Raw genomic sequence first — 26,605 nt, 5'->3', positions numbered from 1 at the left:
GACTCGTGAGAAATGCTGTGAATGGGATGAGAGAAAATGGAAGACTTTAGCTTCTCACCTATCCAAAGTAGAAAGAGATCGTAAGAGAAAAGCAGCTTCTAGAGCTGATGTTAAATTAGCAACCTAAGACGTGACTCAGGAATCTAGTGAGGTTAATATTCCTTCTCTCTCTTCTGCTAAAGTGATTTCTCCTTTTCCAGCCTCCCTCCTGCACCACCGATCTCCACTCCTGGCTCCCTCGCTCCCGACCTGGATCACTACACCAGCCTCAAATAAAAGTTTGATAAAAAGTTTGATATTGCTAATGCAGTGTCACAGTTGGGTGAATCGATGCATCCTCGTGGACAAATTCAGTGAAAAGTATTCAAGTGACGTGTTAATGGAGGAGGTGGCTACCCATCCCACCGATGCCCTTAGGCAAAGGTCACTGCCATACTCCCTTAGCCCCAGGAGGAGACATACTGGAGGCCCAAAGGAGGTCAGTGGGGTCCGCCCACAGGTAGTCGCCCCCTCAGTTGCACCTGTGACATCCCAGGTGTCAACAAAAGGCAGCCACTGGAAAGGCGTGTCTAGTGTGCATCATCTTTCGTCCAGTTTGTGGGATTCTAGCCCTTCTCACAGGTGCCAGTGGAGATTCTCGCGCGAATCTTGTCCGTTGAAAAGGCCTGCGCCTCTCAGGGACCAGTCCCCTCAGTTGTATGGCAAGAGGTTCAGGGAACGGTCTGGTAGTCCACGGCCATCGTGCAACAAATGGGACAGTCCTGAATGTTTTTTTCAGCCAGTAGCTCCAAGACCATCATCAGTGTCCGGCAAACTTGCTAGTTCCTCGGCCAATCAGGAACCTTCTCGTGATCATTCACATTCCTCTTTCGAGCGCCCATTGGTAGCAGAGACCTCATTGGCGGCTGAGCACCCATTGACAGCCAAGCGCCCAGTAGCATTCGCTAGTAGCTGAGCGCCCAGTAGCACACACACACCGCTTGGTGCCTGAGAGCCCTTTGGCACCAACTCATTATCCCATGGTTGAGAGCCCCGGATTGTTTGGCGCCCGCTCCTGCATTGTTGACTTCTTTATCAAAGTGCCTGTTTTCTTCGCCTCCTCATTGGACTTCTGTGTTGTCAACACCCAGTTTGGACCCTTCCTTGGCACCTCTGCAGAAGCAGTTAGACAATATTTTAGGTGTTCTTAAGAAAGTCGACTTCTTCCACAGTAGTGCCCAAAGATCCCTTGCTGTCCCTGATCTCATCGGAAGAGGAAGATTTAGGACAAGACTCCACCCTATTGGCTTATGCTGCCTTGCTGAATTATTTGTTAGATAATTTTCCAGGTTTCTTTGCACTGGCAGCTCCTTTTTCTCTGGCCTCCTCATTTATGATGAGTGACCTGCCTGGGGAATCATCTAGTCTTCCTAAAGTGGTTTTATCATCTTCGTCTAAGAAGGCTTTGGGGTAAGTGGATAACTGGCTTTTGGAGAAAAGATGCCAGGGCAAGGCATGTTTGTTCCGACACGTTATACAATCCGTCGGTCCTTTACATTAGGAATTACTTACGGCGAAGCTGGACATGGCCGTTAAACTCTTGAGCAAGGTGGTTAGGCAGTAACTACTGCCAGGTAGACGGGAATACCCGCCTCCCCGGATGTAAACATTCTGTTTGCTTTTGGCCGTCTTGCGTTTCAGACGTGTTTTCAGATCTCTTTGCCTGACTGTCGTTAAGCTCTTTATTACCCCGGTGGGGTCTTCCTGTAATTTTGTGTATATCTTGCGTGTTTGATATTTATTAATACAAACCCATGATTTGTGATAATCTTGCATAAGCCCTCATTCCCCTGTGTCTGTGTCTCGGATTTGACAGCCAAGGGCGTATTTAGAGGGGCGTAACCGAGTGGTAATGCTTCTCTTCCAGTAGCCCTTTATTTGGATACTGAAGGCGTTCCCTGTACGTTCGGAGATATTAGTTGAGACGTAATATCTTCGCTTCCCTACATTGATCGGGACGTAAGAGTTCTCTTCCCTTCTTGGGCTCCCGCCCTCCATGTACAAGGGCATGACTATTTCCTTCCTACTTGTGCTGATCGTTGTTTTCGCCACCTGCGCCATAGAGAGTTGCTGGGGGGAGGTTGCGGGCGTCGTCGGTAAGTTCCACTTCCACAGCACCCTTGGTGGCCTCCCCTTCTTCCTTCTCTTTCCATGCCTGTAAGTTCTATCTCTCCTTCGTTAGAGATCTCTCTCCTTCGCCCTCTTCAGACCGCGAGGAGGTGGGGGTGCGTGGGCGGTCAGGCGACCCCTTCTAAGGGGCCTCCTCTCGCTGTGTAGGGCAGTTCCCTTCGTAGCGAGAGGAGTCTCCCTCTACTAATCATCTTTGCTTTTTCTTTCAGGTTGACAGTGAGCATCACAGGCACGGCAGTAGTTGGCTGGATATCTCAGGGGATATCTTGCATGAAGGAGTCCCAACGTTTATTCAGTGTTGCTTCGGGATCGACCACAGCACCTGGTTGGAATGGCATAGTTCCATGTCGGGATCATTCCGACTCTGTTTCTGCTGATGTGGATCGATTGCTGTCATTTCTAGCCTTTACATATGCTGTGGCACTGCCTCTGGCATATCTGTGGTCCATCTACTGCCGTTTCCTGTGTTATGCTTCTGTTAACTTGATGACAGTCTCTGGAGAGCTCTTCCTGGTCTCCTGCTGCAGCCATCCTGATCGTTCCTGTCGCTGCTGGTGACACACAGTTGCTGTAGCTCCTGCGTTACAAACTGCTTCTGTAGCTCCTGCATCTGCTGTCCTGGGCCACTTCCGTTGCATTCCTGCCTAGCTGCCCTGGAGGTTATGATGTCTGCCATCCTGTAGATGTCAGAGTGAAGGTGAAGGAAGTCGCCCTGTAGAAGTGACGTTCTTGGCCGTTGCGATAGCTCCTGCCTTCCAAACCGCTTCCGTAGCTCCTGCATCGGCTATCCTGATCGTGCCTTCTGCTTCTCCTGGTGGTCGTGTCCTGGGCCGCTTCCATTGTGTTCCTGCCTAGCTGCCATGGAGGTTAGTTACGATGTTTCGTGTCCACCGTCCTGTAGAAGATATCGGAGTGAAGGTGAAGGGAGTCGCCCTGTGGAAGTAGCCACCGTCTTCAACTTATCTTCGATTTCATCTTCTGCTGCCTCTTCCCTTCCTCTCCCGAGGTTCGATGGGGTCGGCCTGAAGGAGAGGAAGGCTGCTTCTTCCCCCTTGATGCCCTTGGACGTCTAGGGACTGCTTCCCGAGAGGCAGTGGGTCTCTTGTTGGCTCTTCCCAACCTCTGGGTTAGGAAACCGATTCGTGTATCCCTGGGTTTTGTGTTTCGGGAGCCGCGGGCGCGCAGACCTCAGTTTGCAATCCCATTCCCAGTCCTAGAGGTTCCGCCTCTAAGACGGGGGCTGCTACGGGCACTCATTCGCGAGCCGCTCCGAGTGCTCGAGATTTTGTGGAATATCGAGTATCCTGATCTGGTCTGGAGAGTACTCTCCCCGGTTCAGTTCAGGAGCAGTGTGAGAGAAAGGGCCGAAGCACCCAGGTGTCTCAGCTCTTCCTGCCAGGACCACAAGTGCTCCCCGAGTGCTCACCAGTTTTCAGTCAGGTTACCAGCCTGGTGTCTCGATCCTGTCGGTTCGAACACCAGAAGAAGTAGGGAAGAGATTCCCTTCAGGAGTCCTGCGGGACTTCTAAGGGACTGACTCTCTTCTGGGAGACAAGAATCTCTCTGTGGCTCTTCCCGCCCTCAGGCAGAAACCGATTCCCATTCTCCTGTGCGGCCTGGCGTTTCGGGAGCTGCGAGAGCTTGGCCTCTCGAGGCCACACCCTCATTGCCAGTCTTAGCAGTCTGCGTCTAAGACTGGTTCTGTGCCTGGTTCTTTTCGATTTCTTAGGAAACCGAAAGCAGCCGCTCCTGATTTTGGGAGTCTCGTGGGTTGCTCAAATCCTATGAATCACGAGCGCTCTACTGACGAGAGACACAGGACTAGAGAAAGTGCTGTGAAACCCAGGTCTCTCGGTCCCGAGACACCTAGGTATCTGGGTACCAATATGCCAGGTGTTTGGGTGCCGAGACGCCAGGTGTCTCAGTGCTGAGACGCCAGGTGTCTCGATACTGCCCGCCAGCTGCTTCGGTTGCGTGGCCAGGTTTCATCCTCGTGTCTTGAACCTTAGGGTTCGAGCATGCAGGATAGCAGACACAATATTCCCCTTTGAACCTTCTTCTCGAGAGGCCTCGGCCTCGAAGGAGTTTAGAGTTCAGGAAACTAGCGCTAGTTCACAGCAGACGAGTTCTGCCCTGTCCAGTTCCGATTGTGTTTGCGCGATTGGCTCGGCTCGCTTGGCTTGCTTGCCCCACCCAGCCCTGGGTCACACTTGCAAGACTGGCTCGGCTCGCCCCACTTGCCTCCCAGTCCACCACATACCACCCATCTGGATCGTGTTCGCGTGACTGGCTCGGCTCGGCCCCACTCGGTTTTTTCGAATCGGGTTCTTGGCCCTGTTCAAGTGAACTTTCTGCTCTTCCCAGGAAAGCACTTTGCCATAGCACAAGCGCTCTTCTTCCCTTGTGCGGCAGTAATCTCTTTCGGTTGAGTATCGCTCACAGTCTGCCTCTCCTGCTAGTCTTACTGGCAGGACAGGTAGGGGTACTCTTTCTCCTCACCTGCTCTCTTTTCCTCTCAGTTGTTGTGGCTCCCCCAATGTACCGAGAGGCGCAAGATGGACTGAGAGAGTTCCGACGAATTTGTCTTCGGAGTTCGGCTGCCTGGTGTGCTTTGGGTGTCGGTCCCCCTATTGTCTTGTAGTACAACCAGGTAGCTGAGGAGGATTTCTTGGGATCTGTCAAGGTCTCCCTCCAAGGAGAGAGGTACAGGAGTTTCACGCTTTGGAAACAGTGAGGGGTCTTCCTCTTCAAGTTGCGATCACCCTCTTTTTTCGTAGAACTTCGTGCTAATTCGTCAGCACAAGGATCCCCAGGACAGGACCGCGGCTCCCCCAACGAATAATCTTCATCACTCGCAACCCTTGAAGTTCCTGAGGGGCCGAGAGTGTCGGGGGCTGCCGCAATCCTTGCTTCCAAGAGCGTTCTCAACCAGAAGAATTCTTTTCCTTGGAGAAGGCGGTCATTCAGGTCGAGACACCAACCTTCTCCCCTGCCTCGACAGAGTAAGAATTCTTCTTGCCTCAGAGGGTCTTGCCGACTGCAGTTCTGTGGGTAATTCTGGTGCTAAGAAGAAGGACTTTGTCCCAATTTGGATCTCCAGTTTTGCAAGTCACGAACCTTTACTTGGTTCTGCCTTTCTCTTTCAGAGATTTGCCAGATACCTCAGTAATCAAGGTTTGTACCAGGGCACTGCCTTGTCCTTTGAACAGTGGCCAAGACCTTGGGGTCTTAGTATCTCGACTCGACCTTGAGTTCAAGCTAGGCCCCCCTCAACTCCTAAGAAGTCCCAGGCTTCAGAAGAAGATTGTGGAACACATAGCCCTCTTCTTCCCTTCTTTTCCATAGGGAGGGAAAAAGGGAAGAGAGAAATAAGTATTGATTGGGAAGAAGTTCTCCTACTGCTGATGCCTGGATGAAATGTTACTTATCGAGTCTCTGGAGCTGGCAGCGACATTGCCGAGACCTGGGAATAGATTCCTACAGGAGAAGTATGTATTTCCCTTAGGTCTCGGCAATCCTTTTCAGCAAACTTCCATCCCGATTCGGGAAATGCTAGCCTGACTAGAGCTAATTGTCTCGGTATCCTGTCATCTTGCAGAAGCTTCCCCATGGTGGAGAATGAAGGAGGTCTGCTTCCATTCCTCCGTCCTTTCCTCTTCGAAGTATGGGGAAAGAGTTAGGCTAATGCTTGATTGAAGGAACCTTCGAATATGCTTGCATATTCCCCTCACATCGTGTGTCTACTTCCTGATTCACTGATCAAGGAATAGGCACACACCTGTAAGACTCTGTCTTGAAGTTGTGTGACCGAGACAATTAGTACCTTCTCATCAACATCCTGGACTCAAGGCAGCCTTTTGGCCTTCCGAGAATTCAGGATGAGTTTTGCAACACTCAGTGGTTTCGTTGAGCAACAAAACCACAGTAGTGGCATTCGACGACAAACAAGGGAATCGTTTTTTCCTCCTGTGTCATCTGTCGACATTTGCAGGTACTTGAGTGTTCTATGGCGCACTCAACAGCTCAATTAGCCAGATGCATTCGCGGTGGGGATGTATTGGTAGGCGAGCTTGGCCTCGGGTTTGAGTGATTGGGACGGAATGTGCTGTTCACTCTTTTCTTCATGAAGATTCACGAAGAGACTGCTCGACTGAGAGATCCCTACCATCTTTCTGTTGCCTCCCTGCACAGCAAAGCCGTAGTTTTTCTCGCTCCTTCATACTAGACCCAGGTGCCGCTATGGTGAGGCATGCTGTCTTTTTGGGAAAAATTGATATCTACGTTTTTCCCTCCGTGTTTGTCTTGTTTTGCTAAGGGGGTTCACAAGCATTGCTTACCCCAAGTTACAGACAAATGCTGGAAGACTTAGCCTTTCGCCCGACTTGATAGCTCTGCTTCCAAGGCATCGAGAAGAGTTCTGCTTGACCCAACCTCTTGTAGCAGCTACACAAGAAGCAGTTCTTCAGGCAGTACATCCCTGTGTGTTCAGGACTGGGAGACCTTTCAGCTTTCTTGCAAGCATAGGCTTTCTTGCCGAGTGGCAAAGGATATAGCTGGATATCTCTTGAAGTCCTCTGCAACACTGTCCCAGGGACTGGATCCGTCTTCGTTGTTGGGTGTTGTTGGCAGAACTACTTCTCGGGTCAGAGTCGCTCTTCAAGTCTGGACTTCCTCGTCTTTACCGCTGAGTGTTGCTTCTCTCCGTTTCAGTTGTGAAGAACATAGACCCTTGCGACCTAGTCCTCTATCTGAAGTAGCCTTTTTCTTCTCAGTCGAGATTTAGCTACGGATGAGAAGCTTCTTCAGTCTTGCTGTCCCAGGGAACTGTCACCTGGGTGGCATGTGACTCTCTTGTTTAGGGTTCCTGTCCCGTGCTCTGCATGCGCTCTTACGAGAGTTGTTGGATAGAGATGTGCCCTCTTAGGACCATCTCTCATCTCGCTCTGGCCTTGGCGTAGAAGCTGGAAGAACAGGTAAAGGGGATCAATACCTTGACTCCTTCTCGGATGTCGTAGGTGGACTCTGAATCCATTGGCATCTATTGTTGGGTTCGAGTCCTTCTTGCTCCCCTCCTCCTTGGACTTTGTATCGATGATCCAGATCAATCATTACGTTGTCCTGTTAGGGAGCTGTAGTACTTTCCTAAAGGCTCGACATTCCTAACCTGAATATCGTCAATGTTTTTCCTAACCAGGATATCGTCAACGTTTTCACTAGTACTATCTCCCCCAAGGAAGAAGTGCCCAAGGACACATCTTTCTCCTGGCTTCGTGAGGCGATCGAAGGAGGTACTCAGCAGCTGGTGATGATGATACCGGTACTTTCCACCCGAGAGCTTACGAAGTCAAGGGCTTGGTCCATCCCTCACATTCTGGAAGTTACTGTCGGTCTGGAAGCAAGACGTAGTCTTGCCTACAGGCCCTTGGAACCTTTTTTCCTTGTTCCTGTGGTGGCTGCTCAACAAGTTGTGTTTTCTTACCCAGCTCCTTCAAGAGGACTAATAGCATCTCACCTAAGGTGTTGGTTCTGGAAGTGAGAAGGATACCGAGAGTGACTGGCCTCTCTTTCTCCTCCTTCCCCGTCCTCCTACTTCTCCTCCGTCTGATGCGGTAAGACTACACATCGAGCACCTGTTCTATTTTTCTTCTAGAACTATAGAAGCAATTCCGCTCCTTCCTCTAGTAAGGGGAGGAAGGAGAGACTGGCAATAAGGGAAACCCTATCTCTGGTTTTCCTTCCTGCCTCCAACTCTAGATTCTTTCCAGCCTATTTCGTATGAGTTACATTTCCTCACTCATGCGAAAAGGTCCAGTTTCTGATATTTGATCTTGAAGTTCTGCACTCCGATCAATATGTCAGAGGCACGGTACTCCTCCTGGCTCTTTTGACCAGGAGGAGTAGCCAGGTGTGCAGAACTCCAGACAGTGCAAGAGACTCACCCAGATTCCTCCCTCCAACCAGTGAGTCTTCCTAATGTAAAGGACTGACTGTTTGTATATCGTGTCAGAACAAATCACAGTTTTTAAAAGTAAATTGTATTTTTCCTAACTATACAAACCTGAGGTCCTTTACATTACATATCTTGCCCACCTCATGCCACCCCTCAATCTGAACCTGGACTGAAAGGCAAACTATAATGTTTACATCCAGGCAGGCAGGTATTCCAGCCTACCTGGCAGTAGTTACTGCCTAACCACCTTGTTCAAGAATTTAACAGCTGTGTCCAGCTTTGCCGTAAGTGATTCGTAATGTAAAGGACCTCGGGTTTATATATTTAGGAAAAATACAATTTATACTTTTTAAAGTTATGATTTTAGTATTCCGCCTTCCTGTCCTTTGGCCAGAAGATACCAGTCATATTCGACTGAAGAAGGTCCCTCCTTGGGAGTGGCTGCCTCTTCCCTGGGGGTGGTGAGGGGGCTCTTGAACCTCAGGAATTTGTTTTGGGTTTGAGTCCAAGAGTCTCACATGCCATTATATATTTCTTTGGATTAATTTTTGTGGAATTTTCCACTTCTGCTAAAGTTTATTGGACCTGTTAAATAGGAAAAGATATCATAGCTGGGATTGGGTTTATATCCGAAGCTAAATAGTGGGAATGGTAGGACCATCAACTACCCGATAATGTTTGGACTTGAGAGTTATCAGATTGATAGCTCAAAGGCAGAATTGTTCTTTAGGGCTGGACCATGGATTCCAGGGGGTTCTGGTTCTGGGGATAGGACTCTCGCCGTTCTATCTGGTTTGCCCATAACATGACTAGGGTGGAGATGATGATATCCATGTAATACTCTCAGTCCTAGCAAGCAGGTTTGCCTTACACTTTGACCACTCTAATCATGTTGTGCCATCCCCTATGGGGTAGGATAGGGACGCGGACATTTGGGAGTTGATTCGCACTTGTGCCATTGGTGGAAGAATAAACTCCATGAAAGGTTAATGACATCTTTTTAAGGTTGTCAGATTTTTTCTTTTTTTACTTAATCTTTATGAGTAGTAGCTAAATACCCCTGGGGCTTTTGATGGTACTGTCTCAGCATAGTTGACAACCACTGGAACCACCTCTGACAATCTTTATTTAGAAAACTCTAAGAAACTTAGTGTAATTACACTGAAACCCTATGCTCCAGTACAGAGCAAAGGGAAATTGAGCAGAGATATATGTGAAATAGGACCAAGAATTTTTGAAACCTCTTATGATAAATACTTTGACTTTTAACCTGGAAGAATCCAGTTGCGATATTTCCAGTGTATATAGAGACATTGTGAAGTGTTGTGGCCAAGAGCCCAAGATATCATCTGAAGGTCGAGGAAAGCTGACGGTGGAATTGGCCCCAGCAAAAGAAAGTGAAAAATTAAAAGCATTATCACATCCCGGAGGAGTTAAAGTCAAATGGGCAGTAAATGCGTTTTAGAATTACTCCAAGGGAATGATATATGCATCCCAACTGATGACTAACTCAGAGGAAAAGCTCATCGAAGAATTAAAAGATCAAGGAGTGATAAGAATTGAAAGAATGAAGAAGATGATTAATGGAGCCTTAGCTCTACTTCCCAACTTATTATTACATTCAATTCGACTCGATTGCCTAATATAACAAAAGTGGCCTGGTTAGGTTTTAAGGTTAAGCAATATACAGTATCCCAAGACCAAGGAGATCTTTCCATTGTCAAGAATTTGGAGATGTGTTAGGATCTTGTAGGTAGAAACTACAAGGCAAGCCTGCCACTTGTGTCAAATGCAGTGAACCAGAGCATGGTATATGTAATAAAGAAGCAAGATGTATACATTGTGGAGACCATCATCCATCATCTTCACTTAATTGTGATGTATACATCATGGTAAAAGAAATCCAAACATTAAGGGTAACTGAACGTATCATGTGTAGCGAGGCAAAAGAGTTTTGAGTCAATATGTTAGACCTGGAATGTCCTTTTCCAGTTTTGCTGCCAACCGAAGAAATTTAAATGCTACCAGAGGTGATGTATATAGAAAATCAGTGACGACCTGTACTCATGCCTCTTTGGAGCCTACGCCAGTGGTTGCTGGTGCTCCTGTCTCTTTGGAGGCTGCGCCAGTGATTTCTGGCGCTCCTACCCCTTAGGAGGCAGTGCCAGTGGCTTCTGGCACACCTGCCTTTTTGGAGGTGGCACCAGTGGATTCTGGCACTCCTGCCTCTTTGGAGGTAAAGCCAGTGATTTCTGGTATTCCTGCCTCTCTGGAGGTTGTACCAGCTATACCTGGTGTGTCAGTTTCTTTGGAGGCTACACCAGTCATGGCTGACATTCCTGCCTCATTGGAGGCTGCATTATTACTATCTGGTGCTTGTGTCTCCCTGGAACCTGCACCAACTGTAAATGGTGCTTCTGATGCTTTGGAGGATGCACCAATGTCTGACCCTTACACCCCTCCTCAGGTAGCACCAGTTTATGGTGTTCCTGAGACTGATAACCCTCTAAAAAAGCAAGGCAGCCTTAAACAGTTGGTCTGCTTCCGGAAAAATGAAGGAGCAAGGCGGGAAGCTGAAAGCTCTTAAAAGAGGCTCCAATTTAACAGCCTCAAAAGGAAAGTAGAGTCCATTAATTTTCTCTAGTGGAATTGTAAGGGATTAAGGGCTAAATGGGAAGAACTAAGGCTGCTCATATCAGAAGTGTCTTCTGTATGTATAGCTTTGCAGGAGACCATGATTGGTAATATGTAATACGTGCCCCAACCCACGAGAGTATATGACCTATCATTCCACCCATAACTTTAATATTGGAAGCCAGGGGGGTGTAGTTTTGTATGTTCGAAATGACACCCCACAAAATCCTATTAGTATCCAATCTACATGGTAAGTGATAGGTGTGCAGATCCATTTGCAAAGGAAATATACAGTGTGCTGTCTCTATCTACCACCTAGTGAAGTCTTCCCCATTGATAAATTTAAATCCATCATTCATCAGTTATCACGCCCCTTTGTTATCTGGGAGATATGAATAGCAGAAGCCCTCATTGGGGTGACATTGTCACCAATCAAAGAGGAAGGTGTCTGTGTTCCATCATAGAGGGTGAAAATGTGGGGATCCTCAACACTGGGGAGTCTATACATTTTCACATTCAAACAGGCACATTATCAGCAATTGATTTATCTGTATGTAGTGATGATTGCCTTATTGACTTTACTTGGAGAGTTATAAATGATAGATTTACCAGTGACCATTTTGCAATAGTGGTGAGTGTAGCCTCAAATTCCCCATCTTCAAGGCTACCTAAATGGAACATTGGTAAAGCTGATTGGGCAACATTCCAGGAGCACTGATAACTTTCCCTGTGTAGGTGATGCTCTTGACTTTTTGAATACAATTACAGTATGTTCTTGGCTGGTCTTCAATCTATACCTAGGACTTAGGCCATATTTATCTGCCGACCAGTTCCCTGGTGGACTCATAAATGCCAGGAAACTCAAAACTCATAGAACTATGAGGTCTGCTTTCACCAGATACCGCAGATGAAAATGTGAGGATTACCGTGTTTAATTTCGAAAAGCAAGAGCTCATTTTTGCATTGAAATTAAAAAAGCACTGAAGGAATCTTGGACAATTTTCATATCTTCAGTAAATTCAAAAACACCTCTGACTTTAGTTTGGAAGTGAGTTAGAAAAATAGCAGGCAAGTTTACTCCTTGTCAACCTCCAGTTATCAAGATCAATGGTTAGTGGCAGATGAGTTTGTTAATCATTTTGCTAATGTTGCAAAGAAAAATGATGATAGACCCTATTAATTTCAAAGGCAGCTAATGGAACAGGTCGAAATTGATTTTAATGCAACAAGAAATGAACAATGCAATGTACCTTTTACTATGAGAGAATTTGAATCAGCATTGAATAAATGTAATGAATCAGTTCCTGGACTGGATGATATAACATATTCAATGATTAAGCATACCCCCCCCTGAAAATACCAGACTTTTCATATTAAGCCTTATTAACAGAATTTACCGAGAACATATCTTCCCTAAGCTTTGGGAGATGATAAAATTACTACCATTTGTGAAACCAGGAAAAGACCCATTCAAGATAGAAAATTATCGTCCTATTGCATTGACATCATGTTTGGGTAAGATCATGGAAAAAATGGTGAACACACGTTTGATATGGTACTTGAAACGTGGTAAATATCTGTCACCTGCTCAGTGTGGTTTTCGAAGTATGCACTCCACAACTGATGTATTGGTTGAATGGAATCTTCAATATATGAAGCTTTTGCTAACAAGCAGCATCACATTACTGTTTTCTTTGATCTAGAGAAGGCTTATGATACAACATGGAGATATGGCATTTCAAGGCCTTTATGAATGTAACCTGAGAGGCAGTTTGCCCCTCTTTATTAAGGCTTTTTTAAAAAAAGATTATTTCAGGTTCAAGTTGGAGCAACAATGTCGCATGTATTCAATCAAGAAGAAGGAGTACCTCAGGGAAATGTTTTAAGTGTAACCTTGTTTGCCTTAGCAATCAATGAGGTTTCCAAAATAATTCCCCCGGATATAACGTACTGTATACCCTTTTTGTTGTTGACCTTTTGATATCCTTTGCAGCAATAAAGATGGCGGTAGCTGAACACCACCTTCAGTGGGCCGAGATGAATGGTTTTAGATTTTCTACTAGTAAAATGGTAACCATGCACTTTTGCAGTATAAGAGGATTCCATCCTAATCCAGATTTCTTCATACATAGGCAGAGAATTCCATGTGTTGGTGAAACAAGGTTTCTTGGGCTGATTTTTGATGGCAAGCCAACATGGATTCCACATCTGAAATATATTAAGAAAAAATGCTTGAAAGCAATGAATGTGCTGAAGGTTCTGTCTCACGCTTTGTGGGGTGCAGACCAAACTCAGATGTTGAGATTATATAAAGCTTTAGTCTTTTCAAAATTAACTTATGGGTGTGAAGTATACAGTACACTTCTGCAAAGCCAAATAGCCTTAAAATGCTCAATTCAGTTCATCATGGAGGAGTAAGATTGCTTACAGGAGGATTTAAATCATCTCCCACTGAGAGCATGCTTGTAGATGCTGATGAGGTGCCTCTAGATCTTCATTACCAGCGTCTGCTGGTTCAGAGCTGGTACAGATTTCAGAGGCTCTCTAAGTCTTTAACCAGCATTTGTATGAGAAATTAAAGGCACTGGCAGTTTTATGAAAATCACCCCAAACAGACTCAACCATTCGCTATTAGAGTAAATTTTATTGTCAGGGAATTAAACATGCCAAGGATGGATATTTTACCAGGAAGATATTCAGTTAGCCCCCTGGAACCTTCCAGAGGTAAAATTTTGTAGATACTTTCAGAGAGAGAGAGTGGAATGCCACCCCTACCAAGTCATCTCTTCAGGCTCAGCCCTTTCGAGGCGGCAGGCAGAGATCGCAGTCAAGACCGTGAGCATCTGTACGTTTTGTCCTGCATGCGGGTAAGAGATCCTCCTCCAAACCTACAGCCCGCAGGTGAGATCTCAGTCCTTCATGTGCCTGTGGGGGCCAGACTCCAGCTTTTTTGGAAAGGGGCAGATCATTGGGTGATCGAAGTTTTAAGGAAAGGGTATTCCATCCCCTTCAAAGAGAAGCCTCCCTTATCCAGCACTCCCATCAAATTGGCAGCGTACTCCATGGGATCAATGAAGTATTTAGCCCTCTCTCAAGAAGTGTCGTATCTCCTCAAGAAAAAGGTGATACAAGTGGTGGAAAATATTGAGTCCAAGGGCTTTTACAACAGGCTGTTTGTAATACCAAATTAACTTCTACATAACAAAAATGAAGTTTCATATGGAAACCTTTCAGTCTTTCCTATCATCCATTCGTGGAGGGGGCTGCATGATCTCACTCGACATTCCCATTCAACAAGACTCAAGGAAGTCTCTGAGGTTTGTTTTTGGGAATCAAGTATTCTAGTTTCGAGTGTTATGTTTCGGCCTGTCAGCAGCACCGCAGGTGTTCACCCAAGTACTTGCCCCATTAGCCAACTGGCTTCATTTGCTGGGTGTGAATATTTCCCTATACCTGGACGATTGGTTGATTCGTTCGCCCGATGAGAGAGAGGTGCATGGAGGACCTTCAAAGGACTTTGCTATTGACACAGGATCTAGGTTTGCTGTTGAACCTTCAAAAATCCAAACTGACTCCCTCTCAACAGATTCTTTATTTGGAGATGAAGATCGACTCTCAGAATTTTCAGGCTTCTTCATTCCCCAAAAGAATAGAAGTATGCTTGAAGAAAGCCAGCCTTTTCCTTTCCCTACAGACGTGTTCAGCCACTCAATGGGTGAGTCTCCTGGGCACTCTGTCATCAATTGAACAGTTTGTGAGGCTGGGAAAACTGCATATGAGACCTCTGCAGTTCTTTTTAAGAGTCAGTTGGGATCGAAAAATAAATCAAGACTTGTGAATTTTCCCAGTAACGCAGGAGCTAAAGGAGCACCTGCATTGGTGGAACTCCGTAAGCAGACTATCGGAGGGAAAGTCTGTCCATAGTGAACCCCTGCCTGGACTTCTTTTCCGACGCATTGGATCTAGGTTGGGGAGCTCTCCTGGAGGAAAAAGAAGTTTCGGGAGTTTGGTCCCAACAGTAGAAAAATCTTCACATCAACATCAAGGAACTAAAAGCAATCTATTTGGGACTGCAACACTTTGTGAAAGAAGTCCACCACAACAAAGTAGTTACGGTTCATGTGGACAACACAACAGCTTTAGCTTTTATAAGACTCCAAGGGGAAACACTCATTCTCCCTTTGCGAGACAGCCAGAAATCTCCTGCTTTGGGCAGATCAGAACCAGACCCAGCTGTTAACACGGTTCATTCAGGGGAAATGCAACGTCTTGGTGGATGAACTTAGTCGTCGCAAGCAAATTCTCTCAACAGAGTATGTTCCAACCTGTTGAAGTTGTGGGGAGAGCCGATGTTGGATTTGTTTGCGACTCCCAGGAACCACTGGCTTCCCCTTTTCTGCTCACCTTTTCCAGATCCTTGAGCCCAGGCGACCAATGCGATGATGCAGAATTGGTCTGGCCTGGACGTGTATGCCTTCCCTCTGTTCGGGATGGTGAGGGAGGTACTGAAGATGCTCCAATCGCATCAGAGCACCAAGATGATATTGATAGCTCCCTTCTAGCTGGGGAAAGAATGGTTCCTGGACCTGCTCGATCTTCTAGTAGACTTCCCACGCCTTCTTCCGGCTATCCCATGTCTACTCAGACATCCCCACTACAGGAAGTTTTATCAGGACACATCCACTCTGGCCCTGACAGGGTTTCACCTGTCCACAGACTCTTGTGAGCAAAAGGCTTTTCAAGAGCTGCAGCAATATCTATTTCTAAATGTAGACGACATTCTACTAACAAAGTCTACCAGGCAAAGTGGGCAGTGTTTAGGCTTTGGTGTAAAAAGAATAACATCTCTTCTTCTGAAACCACTATATCTCAAGTGGCGGACTTTCTTCTCTACTTGAGATTTACCAGGGGCCTTTCTTCTTGTACGATAAAAGGATATAGAGGTATGCTTAGCTCGGTCTCTACACATAGAGGGTTAGACATTTCATCCAACCAGGATCTCTCAGATCTTATTAGGTCTTTTGACACGACCAAGGTTAACAAGGAGGAGGTATGTCCTTGATCCTTAGGAGAAGTCCTTAAGAGGCTGTCAGACTCATGATTTGAACCCATGCTTTCATCATCATTGAGGAATCCTACTAAAAAGACTATTTTTCTGGTTGCTCTAGCCACTGCAAGAAGAGTGAGTGAACTCCATGCAATAGACAGGGTGACGCTATCTGTTCCCTTAATCTCGGCTTCTTAGCTAAAAACAAGAATGCTTGACAACAATGGCCTCATTTTTTTGCTATGAAAAGTTTATTGAACATCCTGGGTCCAGAGGAAGAGGAGAGAAGTCTGTGTCCAGTAAGAGCACTAAGACATTAAATCAAGAGGACAGAGAAGATTAGAGGCCCAGCAAGGAATCTTTGGTGTTCAGTTAAGAACCCTTCTAGACCTATGTCTAAGAACGCCCTATCTTTTTTCGTAAGAGACCTGATTCTCGAAGCGCATGCTCAAATTGGAGAGAATTTTCTGCCTGTGCTAAAAGTTAGAGCACATGAAGTGAGAGCAGTTGCTACGTCAGTAGCTTTTAAACATAATCTTTCTCTTGCTTCGATCTTACAGACTACATTCTGGAAATGTAGGTCAGTTTTTGCTATGCATTATTTGCGAGACGTGGAGACAACTTACGAAGACTGCAGTATACTAGGACCGTTGTCGTTGACTGGCGTAATGTTAGGGAAGGAAACGTAGGAAGCAACTTTTCCATATTTTCTGTCTCCTCGCCTTGGCAGGGTGTTGAGTTCATGGGAACCCTGGAGGGTACAAGGTACCTAGAGTGCCCACCAGTTTTTTCTGTGTAGGGTGGTGGTTTATTTATATGTGTTTTTTAATGTGTGGTGTAGGTGACTATTTTCTCTGGTTTTGTTTTTTTTATTGTACTGTGCCCTGGGCAGGGCATATAATTGTTGACTTTGTTAATGATCGGATATCTCTTTCGTTGCAAAGTTTACTTCATACTTCATTAGTGATCAGAGTACTCCTCCGCTATGAAGTCACTCACTTCAATAGAGGCAATCCTGGCTATACCGCCATGCTGCTGCTTGGTTGAGACGAATGCCAACCAGAGGCAGTATCTACTTGTGCAGCTCTCTCACCTGGTAAGGAACAACAAGCATTGTTTCAATGCTAAGCCTATTTATTCTGTTCTCATTTCATTAACACTATTAATGTTTGGGCAAGGCTGGTGTGACGTTATTTTCTGGTATTTCATGGAGAATATTCTGATTAGGCGGCGGACGGCTTGCAGAATCTCTGACATCATTTTGAATTTCACATTCGGGATTGTCGTTTCTTGCAGTGTCTGGCGTCGGTCTATCAGCTACAGAAGCAATTGGCCACTTGATGCTGGTAGGCAAGAAGAATACCTCTGGGGTGGTATTTAATAAGGGCTTCTGCTGTATTAAGAACGCATCCAGCAGCTGTAGGCTCCTTGGGTCGGGGGCTTTTCCGATTACTTCTGAATTCCCCACTATTTTATTCCTTGTAATGCTAGTATTGTGGGCATCTCTCATATGTTTTTTTACGGCACCTTCTTGGGCATGACAGGAGATTCTCTTCGCTATTTTCATGGTGGTCATACTGATGTAGGCGCCAGGACAACCATGAACTGTATACCATATTTGTCTGGTTAAGAGGATCTCTCGTAAGTAGGGCTGTGTTGTTTTTCATGATTAGGTTTATCGTGCAGCTGTTTTGATAATAAATGGCGAGGTCAAGCCACGTGTCGATGCCGGTAGTGAAGACGTTGTCTGCAATACTATTCTTGATGGCAAGTTTGTCTTCCAGGTATTTTGAGTACATCCTCGCCTTATAGAAAAGTCGAACACTTCTTTGCGGGCTGGGCTGCAGCTGCTCGTGGTTGCTGTACAGGCAGTCCCCAGTTATTGGCGGGGGTTCCATTCTGATGGCATAGCAATAAACAAAAATTGCCGATTTTCGGTTATCAGTGCCTCTGTTAGGTATATATCGGCGCCAATACCCAATTATTGGCGCTGATAAGTGGAAATCTGCAATTTTTGGCGCCGAAAATTGCCGATTTTCGTCGCTAGACAAGCACCATAAAACTGGTTGCCGATAACCGAGCCCACCAATAACCGGGGACTGCAAGACGTATTTTTTTATTGACTTGTTTATTAGAATACCCATTATTTATGAGTACTTGGGAGGCACGGTCTAATTCTTGACGCTCAATCAGAATATTCTCCGTGAAATACCACATAATGACGTCACACACCAGCCCCGCCACTCAGCAAGGCTGCAGCAGAGAAAGCATCAGCAATATTATTATTATTATTTTATTGAATTTGGTTGCTGCTGCAATGCCATTCAGTTTAAAGTACTCTTTTTCTAATCTTCTGATGCTGCCTTTTTCTTCTTTTGAAAGGCTGAAGGTAAGTTGTCCTAATTCCTCTGCTGCTTCTGCTGCCATTTCTGGTTTTCCTCCTGATGTTTCATTCCTCATAGGAACATCTGAGGTCTGATTCCAGTGAGAGTCTGTGTTGGAATGACTCTTTTTATGTGTAACACTGGCTTTTATGCTAAGGGATTAGTTCACACGCAGACAGAATTAAAGCCATCAGTAAATGGAACTGACCTGAAAAGGTCAAGGTAGTAAAAAATTTCTAGGATTTTACGCTTATCAACATTGTGTAAACAACTCTCCACAGAAACCACTGAATAGACCTCTAAGTGGGACAAAGGTCAAGTCATTTGGAAAATTGTAGGGAAGTGAGATGACAATCATTTGTAACACTAAAATCTTCATTAACAAAAGCCCATGTTACAAGTTGTGTCTTGGAGAGAATTTGTGCTAGAAACAGATGCTAGTTTTGATGTGTTGGGAGCTGTGCTATCACAATACAAATGACAAGAACTATCCAGTAGCATTTATCAGTGGGCACTAAAACCCCTAAAGTTAAAAATGGCAAACTTTAGTTCTATATAGCTGGAAATATGTGCATTAAGATGAGCCTGTAGCTGTGACAAATATGTTATTTTTATAATAAAATTAAGTTTTATATACACTTACCAAGTAATTACATAGCTAAAGTTTCTAACTCGTACGGCAGCTTAAATTCAAAATTGCAGTAGCATTTCAGTTGTTTAGTGTAAGTGACTGTACCAGGAATGATTTAGTAGACAACCTCATTCTGTTTGTGCCTTATGTCTATCAGAGGGGGGGAGGGTGGGCTCCGATTCTGTAATTACTTGGTAAGTATATATAAAACTTAATTTTGTTATAAAAATAACATTTTTATATAAGTAACATATCAAATAATTACATAGCTGAATCCTACATTGACAGGAGGTGGGATACATGGACATATTCTACTCCAAAACATTAAGTCATGTAATGAATTTGAAATAGAAAAGTTGCAAGCATTGAAAACAATGCTTGTCATTTCCTTATCTGTTAAGAGAGCTAGTGCAGGAGAATACTGCCTCTGGTTGGTGCTCATCTTAACCTGCCGTGGAGCGCCTCTGCTTAAGTGGGAGCATTGCAGCGAAGGAGCATTCCAGTGGCTAGCAAAGCATCAATAGGTGCTCTTATCCTGGGCGCAGTACCAGTATAAAAAAAAAAAAAAAAAACACAGACAACACTGTCACCTACACTGAAATAAAACTACAACCCATCCCCCAGCTCCCCAAACTCGACACCTCACTACAGGGTGAAGAGGTAATAGGAGAAAATCCTATGCTTCCTGCCCCGATACCATGCCAGTTACTAATAATATTCATTAGATTGGTGTGTAACCAGTTTACCATACTGACATAACCTACAATGCTGACATATACCTCAACTCATGCACAGTAAATCCTGGTATTGCCTTTAATCCTTGCTATAACCTGTTCATTTCTTCATTGTTAATGTCTTGAATTGCTACTCTTTATGGTATATTTGTCCTTCCATGGAAGTTTTGACTATTTTCTTACTTGGTTTTTTCACCACCCTATCCTGTTAGTCAAAACATTCTGCATATCCTAAATCCTCTATTGACCATGGCCCTAAATATTGTTCAACCATTCACATACAATGATTAGAACTACTGTCAGATTTGTGAGATTCACTATTTTGTTTATGTTCCAAATTCAGCATTCTATTCCCACCCAGTTTAACTAAAGTAATAAACAAAGTAATAAACAGTCATTTATAATTATGTTTCAGAAGCCTGAAATTTCATCTATACATTCTGGAGGGGAGCGCCATCAGTGTACAACACATGGTGCACTGTATGCATTAGCCAAGGGTGTTTTCAGCATCCCTTTGGCCCCTTGCTGCATCCACTTTTAGCCTTTTACTTTACCCCCATTCCTGCTTTCTTTCTTCTGTCTTGCTGTTCAACACCTCTAAACTTGGGTTTTTTTCCCAGTTTAAACTTTAAGTCTGTGTACAGTACAGTACTTGGTTTCTTTTATTTCCTGGATCTCTTTATCTTGCTGTCAGACCACTCCAACTCCCTCTTTTCTCTGTCGTAAAAACTGAATAGCCATCAGTGGCCCAGTGTTTGGCTTGACAGCCTAAATTTCATACATCAGTTTCTTTAGATACAATACACAGTTTTTAATCATTAATTTATCTACATATACATCAGTAATAACTTCTTATAATACCTGTTTCATTTCCATTCATATGGAATATAGTTGCAACATCTCTCCTTAAATTGAGCATCATCTTCTTGATACTAGCAGACTAGAATTAGCATCTGAATCAGTAAGTCCAACACCACTTGCTCCCATTATTTCAAGTCTGACTTCTCTATTTTATTTTAAATAATCATAACTGTTTCTCAGTCCTTCCCAAGTGTTTGGACCACAGGAAAGATCCCAGGAGAGTTTCCTTACTTCTCTCATTTAGATAAATCTTGCAGTAGTTTTACTTTCAAACTGGATATTCTCTTTTGTAATGCCCAGCTTTACATGTTTCCCTGCCTTTAACTGTTTGCCTCTTTTTATAGTGCTATTACATATTAGAGTACCTTGTGTTTCTCAATACCTTCACTCTTGTTGGTCTGTTTATTTTCTTTTTTTGAACCAACATCTCTTTCAAAATGAATAAATATCCCACATAGTCAGTATACATTAGACACTGTATTGTCTCCCTCTTGATGTACAACAGAACTGCCATAAATTGACTTTGTTCTATCAGCTCCAACAGTTTTACTTTATTGTCACTGTTATCAATTTTGAACTTTCTTTTGTGATTATTTTTTGTGCTATTTCCACAATTCTTAGGTATATTCCTCAGTTTCGTATATTTACAGTAATTTCCCTCAAAGGCATTCTGAGCAAATTTAAAAGTATAATCAGTTTACATATTCTCCCTGTTACCATATTTTTTTCTTCCTGCATATTGTACTATTATATAATCTATATGCAGTTTCTATTTCCTGCTGGGTTTTTAAGACTTTCTCTTCTAACTTTGTAATTCGTTGTAGTAAGAATTCATCCTAATTTCCTTCAAAACAAGATGCTTCAGTCATACCTGTTACCCACTGGTATCTTCTTCATTAGAAAATCTACAATCCAAATCTTTCTCATTTACATTATATTAGCTTGAATTGTACCTTTCTGACCCATTCTATGAATTGCACTTTCAACTGGAACTCTAGCCATTCATTCTTTTTCCCTGTCACATAATTCAGCACTTCAAGACCTATATTATCCCAAGACTCCTTGTCACTCATATTCCAACCACAGTTGTGCTCACTCATTTTTCCTGTTGCTAGGCCCTCTTTTAGAACATACATGGTGTTGACAGTCTCTGCTATCAAATGTTGCATATAAATAGCAATTCAAACACACTCAAATGATTTTGTTAACCACCAGAGCAAAACCTTTTAGCTATACTATACTGTATATAGATTATTCCTATCAAAGTTTATAGTAGGGCAGAGCACCTGCTGTTAGGAAAGTTTTAGTAAATTAATCCTGTAAAGATAAGTCTTCATACCACCTAATGCCTAAGATGTCCACAATTTCATTCTTAAAGGCAATGTACAATTTCTGTTAAATGCTCTTATGTACATGTAAATGAAGGTTGTAACTGATTCTTCTGTGTAAGGAGTGGGTCTTAACTGCTAATGTATTGTAGCACCCACAAGGTATATCTGTGATTTTAATTGCTGATATGGTACACATCAAACCCTGTACCAGTCATTTAAAGGATCATCTTAGAAGAGCGAGAGGTAAACCCATGAAAAAAAAATATTAAAAAGGAAAAAGTCAAGAATTACAGGCCAGCAAGTGAAGAAATGTTTAGAATATTAGGTTAAAAAAAATTGGGAAGCATATGAATCCAAGAATGAAATGGAAAAGAAGATACTGTGTGCACTATAGTTATTGCTGATGAGAATAGGCACTGCTAAAGTTTTCTCCTAATCATGAATAGAAAAATATCAGGTGCCACTAAATCGAGTTTATATGTCAGGTTACTGAAGATGTAAATGATGATTTGGTTGAGATAATGCAAAGCTGCTTCATTGAAGAGATGTCCAATGTGTTGCAGTTTGGGATAAGAGCGAAATAAGTGAATGGCTATTTATAACATAATCATAATAGTATCTAGCGATGTAACTTCATAATCTGGTATGCATCAGTTGCTGTTTGGAAGCTTTCGTCTCCTGCATTTAGTGTTATACTCGTCAAGTGTAAACCCAGTGGTTTATGCTTATTAATGAACACAGTTTTTGGAGTTCGTTAAAGACAGAAACTCGAATACAGAAGATAAACTGCAACTGTACTTGGTCCTTCAACCATATGCTGCATAATATGCTGTAACCACAGCAGGTTTATGTAAGCATTATCCAGTGGTTTGCTGTTATGAGTGCATTCTTCTTACTGACAACTTCACCTCCAGTTAACTAACCAGTTAACTTAGAACTGCTATTCATTAATATTAGCATTTTCTTGGCTAGTATTAGAAAGAAAAATAATAGGTAAAACTATGGGTTGTATGATTGTGTTGTGAAATGTTGAAATAATTATAAAGATTTCATATACAATTTGAAACTTTTCAGGAAAAGATGACAGGTGTGCCATTGTGGTTATTAGTAAAGCTGGTATTATTTACATAGGATTGCCAAGAAGACACCCAAAAGATGTTCCAGCCATCAAACCTATTGAACACAGGAAATGCAATCTATCATGGCACGAGGAAAAGCTACAAAATTCACCTCTAGCTTGCCAAAGTCATGATAATGTAATCCTTATATCTGATGGGATTTCTCTGTTGTTGAGTGTGGTTAATTTCCTGAGTGACAGTAAAGTTTGCCATAAAACTTACAAGTTACCATACTATGGAGTTGTGAAAATTGCTAGTGTCACAGATGATAAATTATGTTTAACAACTTGTGATGGGAGAACTTATGAGAAAACATGGAAGTGTATAGTCAAAAGCATTGATAAAGAAAAAACCCCAAAGCCTCCAGAACCAGAACTTGTGTCGTCAGTCAAGGAAGTGTTAACTGGTATACAGCATTGTTCAGAGATGGTGCAAGCAGAAGGAAGTCTTATTCATGATCTGGATATCTACATGAGCCAGTTAAGTTTAGCTGCGAGTCTTTTAGCTGAACCACAAAGGGGTATATTTTCTGGAACTGCAAAAATAGAACAACAATTAGAACAAAAGGGATACTACATGGCTCATTTAAAACTAAAAAAGAATATATCTAGGATTCACTTTGAAGGAAAATGGTGGCTTTTGAATGTCACTGTTCCCATCAATGGGTATAAAGAGTCCTTATGTATTAAGCTTGATGGACAGCATTTGAATAGAGAGATCAATGTATCAGTTCCACTACCAGATTTAATCACCGTCCACTCATTATCAGGTGTTAAAATTGTATGTCATTTGCTGTTAGGACACTTTACTACCTTTCAGCCTGTTTGCCAAGTGTTGGCGTGCTGTGTGAACATAGATATTTTTCATTTTCTGTCTGATTGTCATGAACTTACTGTAAAAGATGTAAGAATATCAAAGTTCTCAACTGCCATTCAGAGTTTTGCTGTTAAAAGGAATCTGAGTGAAACCACTCCTGCTGAAGACTTGTTGCCAGTTCAGCCATGTCAGGTTAAGTTGTCTTTTATAGATAACAATGTGAATAGGCAGTTGTTCCTAATGTTACTTAATCGCAATTCAATAATGAAGTGTAATGTTTCTAGTTTAAAAGACTCAAATCAGGTTCAGTTGTGGTATCATGACATACCTATTGATCTCCATTATTCTCTGCTCGACAAGAAAATTATTATATCAGTGAGTGGCCCAGATTCATCCGTGGTTCTTGCAGTGAAAGTTGCTATTGAAAGGCAGATTACTGAAAATGGATCAGTTCCATCTTCCATTTCACTTTCTGCTGATGTCTTTGAAGAAGCTCAGAATTCCTGCCAGATGTTAGAGTTTGAATCTTCCAAAGCCATAACACAAGTTGCCATGAACCATTTGTATAAAATTGTCACTAAAACATTATGCAATATTCCACTTTGATATGGGGAGAGGCTTAGGGACTATTTGGCAAGAAATCTATGTGACAGGTCATCTTAACATAAGATTTTTAAATTAAATAAGATATGAGTGAGTAAACCAAAATTATTAAACAGGCCAGGCAGAGAAGAGTAAAGTAGAAGAATGATATCAGTACATTTAAAGAGATGACAGTACATTAAGTTATGTATGGACTAGATGAGAAATTAACATATGAGTAATATGAGATATTTGTGATACAAACATTAGTTTAAGATAAGCTTTACTTGTTTTCTTACTGCTTAGACCAGTACAGTATCTTTAAGAATGCAGATTTATTGAATACCAGTGATTACTACTTATTGATTGTTACATGCATGGGACCAAGACCTGTAATGCTCAGTATTGGAGCTGTCTTGAATAACTGTGTGCTATGTTGCCATATAAGACATGGGTGTTGTTAACTTTATAATGCTTGTATGTGATTCCATCTTTGCATTTAATGACTAATGCTCTTGGAGATGGTTGTTCTTGTCTTTTCTTGTTTATATTGTTATTTATCCATTTTTAGTTTTGGTGTTTTGACATTTCATATCAGTTTAAGATATCAAATGCCATTAAGCATGTTAGCTGGTTTAAATATTTCGTCTAAAGAATTTATTTGCAGGTTTATCATGGTAATGTAGAATTGAGAGAGGAACATTAGTCCAAAAAATGTATTATGTAATGAAGAATCAGGACAAAGGCCATTAGAATTAATCTGAGTGTTAATGAGAAAGGTTGTAGATAAAGAGAGACCAAAATGGTAATGTTGTCAGAAAATGCAAAGAACAGAAGAGAGCGGAGAGAACTTATTGTCTCACTGCATGAAAGGAAAACATTAAATGTCTTAACAGCATGAAGGGAAAACCCTATGTAAAAATATGGAAGAATACATTATCAGGGTGTACACTCAAGAATTATATATTTAATATTGGCCCTCAGTTTCACTAACTTCAATACAAGGCTGCAGTTTAAAAGTGTAGAATTTCTTATAAATGGATGGTGTTTCATTGGAACTAAAGCTCTGTGGGAGTTGAAATGAAATGTGTATATTTTTCCAAATAAAGGGATAGAAAAGGAAAAACTGACTTTTAGACACTAAGAAAATAGAATTTGGAGACAAGTTTTAAGATTTCGAAAATTCAAATGAAGAGCAAAAAATCTATGGTTCCCTCACACAGTCCATCTTTTTGCATTTTATATGTTTTTGTTATTGTTCTGATGAAACGGGTTTGCTGGTTTTTATTTCATGGGGGTGCTCATCATGTAGTATTTGTATTTTATATGAATTGTATCTTGCATGGTGTAGAAACTAGCCTAAAATATGGTTTGTAAACTAGTGTAGAATACCCAGATATTTAAGTTATGAGAAATTGACTGCATACAGTAGTAATAAGTAAAGTTATGAATTAGTGTGTATACTGTTTATAATGTTCAATGAAATTTATATGTGAAATTACAGATTAACTTGTTCAGAGATGCAAAATATACGCACGAATTCACCCTTAACACGGAAATAAGTAGTTTCTTCCTCATCAAGCTTCCTTCTTTTTTGTCTGCCGCCAGCCACCATTGTTAGAAGTTGCGTGTGCTGTCTCTTAGAGGTGAGGAATAATTTTATTAATCTAAAAGTAGTGGCTCATTGGTGGCCCAATACATGACACAAAAATAAAAATGCTTTTTACAGCAAAATGTACCTCCCATGTCCACAAATCAATGGCCACTGGTGGTCCACTTTGTGGCCATTGTATGAATGGTTTTCTTATCGTCGTAATATTCCATCCATTTACCTCATATATTAGTCACCTCTGGTTCAGTATAGTTATTTTATTATTATTGTTATTATTATATATATATATATATATATATATATATATATATATATATATATATATATATATATATATATATATATATATATATATATATATATATATATATATATATATATATATATATATATATATATATATATATTAACTTTATCACATACACAATTGTTCTGTGCATTAGTAGAATTACTAAAAGGACCTCATTCAAACGATGGTATCTAATGGAGTTTTTATTCAAAAAGCTGAAGCTGAGAAAACAATGTTCAGGCTGCTACTGACTGTACTGTAAATTATCGTGCATCGGCAACATGGATGAAACTCGATCATAATTAAAATGGGAGAGAAAGTATTTTAATCTAAACGACTGTGCATGAAAGAACACATTTCTGTTATTTTTACGCCGATAAACGATAAATACGTAAAGCTTGCATTATGATGAAATCAAGTGAAAATAGTGAACGGAATCTTGAATTT

At 42.3% G+C, this 26,605-nt stretch overlaps 1 protein-coding gene across 5 annotated transcripts in view; it reads left to right on the top strand.

The window, feature by feature from the left end:
- Window positions 1–25,816, top strand: part of LOC136841732 (uncharacterized) — a 72,329-nt gene extending 46,513 nt beyond the window's left edge. For all 5 annotated transcript variants that reach the window (XM_067108985.1, XM_067108984.1, XM_067108987.1 and 2 more), the window contains one exon: window positions 22,816–25,816. In XM_067108985.1, the coding sequence (XP_066965086.1) occupies window positions 22,816–24,281 (1,466 nt within the window). In that variant the 3' untranslated portion in view covers window positions 24,282–25,816. The remainder of the gene's footprint in view (window positions 1–22,815) is intronic.
- Window positions 25,817–26,605: the final 789 nt, after the last annotated feature.

Source organism: Macrobrachium rosenbergii, chromosome 9 (assembly GCF_040412425.1).
Source record: "Macrobrachium rosenbergii isolate ZJJX-2024 chromosome 9, ASM4041242v1, whole genome shotgun sequence".
Lineage (NCBI taxonomy): Eukaryota > Metazoa > Arthropoda > Malacostraca > Decapoda > Palaemonidae > Macrobrachium > Macrobrachium rosenbergii.
The sequence above is the reverse complement of the archived record's forward strand: the minus strand, read 5'-3'. Positions and strand labels throughout refer to the sequence as shown.